Source organism: Monopterus albus, unplaced genomic scaffold (assembly GCF_001952655.1).
Source record: "Monopterus albus unplaced genomic scaffold, M_albus_1.0 scaffold310.1, whole genome shotgun sequence".
Classification (NCBI taxonomy): domain Eukaryota; kingdom Metazoa; phylum Chordata; class Actinopteri; order Synbranchiformes; family Synbranchidae; genus Monopterus; species Monopterus albus.
In genome coordinates, this window is record NW_018128190.1 from 333,826 (window position 1) to 340,305 (window position 6,480).

A 6,480-nucleotide genomic window follows, 5' to 3' on the forward strand; every position below is an offset into this window, starting at 1 on the left:
AACCCTGATGGCCTGCTGGACACCAACAGGGTGGGTGAAGGTGGTGGCGACTACCCCTTCCAGGACCAGCCCACCTATTTCCAGAAGCAATTTGGTTCAATGCTGCAGCCTGGGGTCAACAAATTCTCCCTTCGCATGTTTGGCAGTCATAAAGGTGTTGCTGCTGAACAGGCCAGAGTCAAGAGCTATGGACTGTGGATCATTCACCCCTACAGTGATTTCAGGTAATGATGACCTTGGCTTATCTTCAGAATTTCCTTGTAAATTCAGGGATGTTTGTGAGAATGTTTTGGCAACAGTATTTGTGCAAAGTATGGACAAAAATTCAGAATGGGTCAGTATAATTTCCCCAGCACAGTACGACCCAATTTGTAACTGATCCTCCTTTGAAAGCATCCAGTTTTCATCCAACCAAACAGATTGCGGTGGAGCGCTCAGATCCGCTTTTATCAAGGGCAGATGATAAGGCGATGAGGGGATGTGATTAGTGATACAGTATATAGGATCAGATCATCTGGATTAATGATACCACTCTCTTTTTGCTCCCTTTCTCCTGGTTTATGAGGGGGGCCAACAACAGTGACCTGATCTGATCTGACTGATCTGACCATTTAAGTGATCCAGTGTATTAAACTGAAACACATTTCTTGCTTTCATTTTGTCTCAGTTTGGAGGATCTGTCAGATCATTCTACTTTTGGGGCACCATACAGCCATGCCCGTGCAATCTGTCTGTGTGGTCACCATCAAATTGACATGTTTTAGACATCAGGCCTGTGCCAGGCAGAGAGGATAAACCTGTATAGAGGGATTATTGCCCATAAGGATCCCTATAATTCCAATCTTGCTCTATTGTGCAATAATACACAGACTGCTGAGGGGGAGATTACTGAAGGCCTGCTACCCTTAAACCTTATGGTCCAACTTCCCCTTTAAAATGGATGAGTTGGAACAGTGTGTTCTTGGTGCTCAGCTTTCCTGTTTAGGGGTTAAGGTCAAATTGCCAATTCCTTTTTTGCATATTCAATCCAGTTTAAAGTTGTCAAATAACCTAATGACAATTTTATCAAACTATACATACATGATAGATAGATAGATAGATATTTTGAGTGAAAATCTGTGTTTTACATTTTCAACAAAACAATCTGACCTAAAAGTCCACTCACTGGCTTGTTGTGAAGCTGTTGTCTGTGCCACACAGTTTTCATCAGTTTGCTCAGTTGTCATGGAGCAGCAGATGTTCAGACTTTCTGGTTTCTGAGCATAGCCTGCTGAGGTTGTATTCAGGCACAGTATTGCCTTGATCTAAATGCAAACGCCAACATCTTAGCATGCTCACAATCAAAATGTTGGCATGCTGTTTTTCAGCAGGTGTAATGTTTATTGTCTTAGTTTAGCATTTTAGCATGCTAACATTTTCTAAATAGCACTAAACACAAATGACAGCTGATAATGTTTTTAGTTTTGCATGTACTGTATTTGGTCATATACCAAAGTACTGGACAAATAAACAGTTTTGGCCTGATGGTGGTGCTGGATGAAAATGGGGATCCCCAATATGATTATCATCCTGTAGAAATACGAATGTCTGTTCCATCTTTAATGGCAATCCATCCAGTAGTTGTTGAGATATTTCACTCAAAACCATAAATGCCATGGTGGCACCAGAGGAAAAGTCAGAGGATTGCCAGATTCATTAGTTATCCTCTGAAGATCATTAATGCCTGCATAAAAAATTTCATAGCAGTACACTGACATATTTCAGCCTGGACCAAAGGTGGTTGACTGACTGACAATGACATCCCTAGAGTCACGCCACTAGCATGGCTAAAAAGGTAAACAGCAGAAAAATGGCCAGTAGTCACTTATCTTGCCAGCAAATATGTAAACAGCAATCTGGAAAATCCTGATCTTTATTTTTTGAATGTCAGACTTGGTTAGTTCTTAGTTATTTATAACTTTACAGCTTTACAAAGGTACAAGTTAAAAACCAACAGATATGATCCTGGATTCAGACTAAATACTATCAAACCACAATCCTACTCCTGTTCTAATCCCAGTGTTTGTCTAAAAGGTTTCAGACACAGCATAATTAATTGTGTTTCTCCCTCACACACACACTTCAGAGTCTTTGGTGGAGTTATTAGGAGCAAGCAACCACTAATCTGTTGCAACATGAGAGGATATGATAAGTAGTCATGTAAACCAGCATGTAGACACAGAGGACATGGACGCGAGAGATTGATGGAGGGATAAATGTGAATAAGAATGAGGAACTAATCTATCTGTTCCTATATCTCTGCTCTGACTGGCTAAAGAAGGTAGTTGTATTCTCACAGGGGTCATAGTGCCAACAGTAATCAAAAACACTCTGGTTCATATTCGGTTACTGGGCCTCTGTAATGAAAGAGAGACTGAGAGCGAGTGAGAGATGCAAAGTGATTGATAGTTGATGGAAACAGTCTGTAAGGAAACCCAAACCATATACGTGACACTGGAGCCCTAAGCTTCAACTCTCAGATACCTGAATCATCAAACCACACATCACAATCCAGACATCTCCAGTGGTAGGGATACTTTCTTGTTTACATCGTCTTCTTGATAGCATATCGAACCTAATGAAGTAAACACCATGCATTTTTATGAGGGGTTTCTTATGTGACGGGAGCTGTTATGAAATGGGTCTGATTGGATGGTTTAACTTGAAGAAACGGAAAGAAGAAAATTTCCTCCTGAACAGCATTAAAACAATTAGATACCACATATCCCTCATTCTGTAACAACACTGGCATGTCTGAATAAACCCATAAGGAACATTAGCATTAGAGTCACCATGTTTGGATGACACCAAACTATAACCTTACATCCACGATGAAACCAGCAACATAACATGTTCCATCTCTGATAAGGGTCACTGTGATGTCATGGCAGCTAGGTGTAAATACAATCCTTAGAACATGACTTCATCCTTAAGAAAAAGATCTGCCACAGTCTGTCACTAGTTAACTAACGCTGCTGCTTCCTGCTAGCTTAGGTTGCCTGTCAAAAGCTGCAAGTAAAAGCAGTAACCAGCAAGGCTTTCCTTGCAAACACTCACTTAATAATTAATGACGCTGTTACATGGCATGACTTCCCTTGACTGGGGACGTTCCATGTTTGTAGATTAATACAGGTATAAATGTAAAGGCCTGTGGATCAAATGTCATTATGCTGATCGTGTATGCAGATAGAGATCAGGTGTAAATGGAACCAAGAGAGAGACGGTGGTGGCTCACTAGCTAGTGAATATAAGTAGCAACTGAAGCAAAACATTTTGTTGACACCTCAAGATGTGAAAAATTCATTAATTCTATGAACAGATATTGAGTATGAGCCTTAGTTATTCAACGCTTCAGGATTATTAACCTGCATTTTTGTTCAAAATATAAATATATTGCTTCTATTTTTATCCCACTGATTTTTTTAACGATGTTGCCATTTATCCACAAGCTGAACAGTTTTATCTCAATATCTGATTTAGCTCAAGTACAGTCTGCCAACTGCACCATTGTTTCTATGGAGAATCAAATATTTTAGGAGGATTTCAGAGTTACTCACTGTTCGGTAACACTTATCAACCTCTGTCTCTGTCCATTCACTAGAAACCGGAGACAGTCACTTGTCGATTTGAGCAGACTTACCAGCACTAACACTGTCAATCAGTAGCAAAATGATACTTAATGTGCACTCCATCCTATTCAGTCTGTAGAGTTTATTTGCTCTGACCTGTGAGTCCTGAAGACGCCATCTTTGGTCAGTATCAGTTATAGATGCTGCACATATCAATATGCAGCTGTATGTATATAGCAGCTGTGGGAAAAGATTTTGGATTAGTAGTATAAGTAAATAAAAACCATACCTTTATGTCTTTCAACCTGAACCTCCCACCATTCTGTTCTGTCCAGGTTTTACTGGGACATTGTGATGCTCCTGTTGATGATGAGTAATCTGATCATTTTGCCCTGGGGAATCACCTTCTTTGAGGACCAGAACACCACACCCTGGATCACCTTTAACGTCCTGTCTGACACTCTCTTCCTCATGGACCTGGTTTTCAACTTCCGTACAGGCATCCCGGGAGAGGACAGCCACATCGTCCTGGACCCTAAAGAGATCCGCATGAATTATCTCCGCACCTGGTTCCTGGTGGACTTTATCTCCTCCATCCCTGTTGACTACATCTTTCTCATCGTTGACTTGGAGTCCCGGCATGAGTCATCTGATGTGTACCGCACTGCCCGTGCCCTCCGTATTGTGCGGTTCACTAAGATCCTCAGTCTGCTGCGTCTTCTCCGACTGTCTCGCCTCATCCGTTACATTCACCAGTGGGAAGAGGTAAAGGAAAGGGAGGGAAGAAGCCTTGCTAAGTATAGGATGATACAGAAACAAAGCTCATGTGTACATACACACCAGAAATTCAACATTTTGCCACTTTAATTTTGTTTCTTTTCTCCATGCAATGTTCTCACTATCAGATTTTCCATATGACCTATGACCTGGCCAGCGCTGTGGTGCGTATAGTCAACTTGATTGGCATGATGCTGCTATTGTGTCACTGGGACGGCTGCCTGACCTTTATGGTGCCTATGCTACAGGACTTTCCTTCAGATTGCTGGGTATCTAAAAATAATATGGTGGTGAGTACAGGTTCACCAAGATATAGTTAAATATATACCAAAACCTTATACTTAAAGGGAAGGTTCCGCATTTGGGGAAATATACTTATTCACTTTATTTCAAAAGTGGAAACGGCTGCTTTAACTCTGTCTAAAAGTAAAGCAGTCCACCTACAGAACAGCACATTTAAGACACTGATTGCTGATACTGATGCTAATACTTCTCTCCTTTTACTTAAGTAACAATAGTGAATGCAAGACTATTACTTGTAACAGAGTATGTTTACACTGTGGTATTGCTACTTTTACTTAAGTAAGGGGACTGAGTGCTTCTTCCACCCCTGAATAATAGATTGCATTCATTCAAGGAAAATTATTGGAAATTTTTAGAAAATCGTTGCATGTAAATTATGTTACTGACACCTTCATTTAATACATGCTGCATTCATTTGGCATTTTTTTAGAAAATGTATTTATGCCCATATCCAGGTAAAGTTTACTTTCTATGACAAATTAGCTGTGCCCTTCTCATCTCCCCTTGCTTTTACCCCATCTTTCCCAGAATGCTACATGGCACATACAGTACTCATATGCCTTATTTATGGCAATGAGTCACATGTTATGTATAGGATATGGTGCCAACCCCCCAGAAGGCACGAGTGACGTTTGGCTCACCATGGTCAGTATGGTTGTAGGGGCCACGTGCTACGCCATGTTCCTTGGCCATGCAACTAACCTGGTCCAGTCCTTGGATGCATCACATCGCCAGTATCAAGAGAAGGTAATTATCACTGCTCTGACTTGAAAAGTTTAACAAACGGAACCATTTTGAGCAACAGCTGTGCTGTTTTGTGGACAATATCTCCCAGGAGCCTCACGTGGATGCTAATGTGAGTCTAGCTTTGTGGTTTAAAATTATAGGCTTGATTACTTGTGTGTTCTTTTTTCATGGAAACTGTGCCAAATGTCTAGAGAATATGTGTATTATCTAATGGATTTTGTGGCCTTTACTGTGACCCTCTCTGATGGATTTTTATAAAATAAAGCTGAGAGGATAATAGACATTGCGACGCTTTTGTTTCGGATCACTGTTTGCTAATACCCATTACAAATGAGTTTGTAATCCACTTAATACTGAAAAAAGCCTGAATAACAAATAGAATGAATGATTAATTATTGTACTTAGGAATAATTTAGCAAACACATGGTAGAAAATGTGACTAAATGTGACATCTGACATCAATCCTTCAGAATTTAAACTCATGAAGATCAAATCACCAAATGTTGTGCAAATGTTTTCAGTATAAACAAGTGGAGCAGTACATGTCATTCCATAAACTGCCAGCGGATGTGAGACAGAGGATCCATGATTATTATGAACAGCGATTCCAAGGCAAGATGTTTGATGAGGACAGCATCCTTGGAGAGCTCAGTGATCCACTCAAGGAGGTGTGTTACTCATTAAAAATTTTGATTTGACTTCCTGTCTTGCTTTCTATTATGTCCTCAATGTCTTGTGTAGAGCTGAAATGATTATTGAATTCACAGAAAATAAATTGGAAACAATCTTGATAGTCAGTTCATTATTTTATTCTGTTTTTTTTTTCTAGCAATAATGCATTTCTTTGCCATATATGATCACAACATGAGCATCTTTGGGTTTGGACTACTGATCAGACAAAACAAAAGATTTCAAGTTGTCACCTAGAGCTCTGGGAAGCTGTGACTTATTTTTTATTTGTCTTTTTTTTACCTTTTGTAGGTCAGGTAATCAAAAATAATTAGCAGATTAACAATGAAAAGAATTATTAGTTGCAGCTTTACTG

General features: G+C 39.9%; 1 protein-coding gene across 1 annotated transcript in view; it reads left to right on the top strand.

Moving 5' to 3' along the window:
- The window catches only part of hcn3 (hyperpolarization activated cyclic nucleotide-gated potassium channel 3), a 14,398-nt gene that overhangs the window by 4,564 nt on the left and 3,354 nt on the right, over window positions 1-6,480 (top strand). The window contains exons 3-7 of the mRNA XM_020623828.1: window positions 30-224; window positions 3,944-4,373; window positions 4,514-4,675; window positions 5,217-5,435; window positions 5,957-6,103. Coding sequence (XP_020479484.1) covers window positions 30-224; window positions 3,944-4,373; window positions 4,514-4,675; window positions 5,217-5,435; window positions 5,957-6,103 — 1,153 coding nt within the window. The remainder of the gene's footprint in view (window positions 1-29; window positions 225-3,943; window positions 4,374-4,513; window positions 4,676-5,216; window positions 5,436-5,956; window positions 6,104-6,480) is intronic.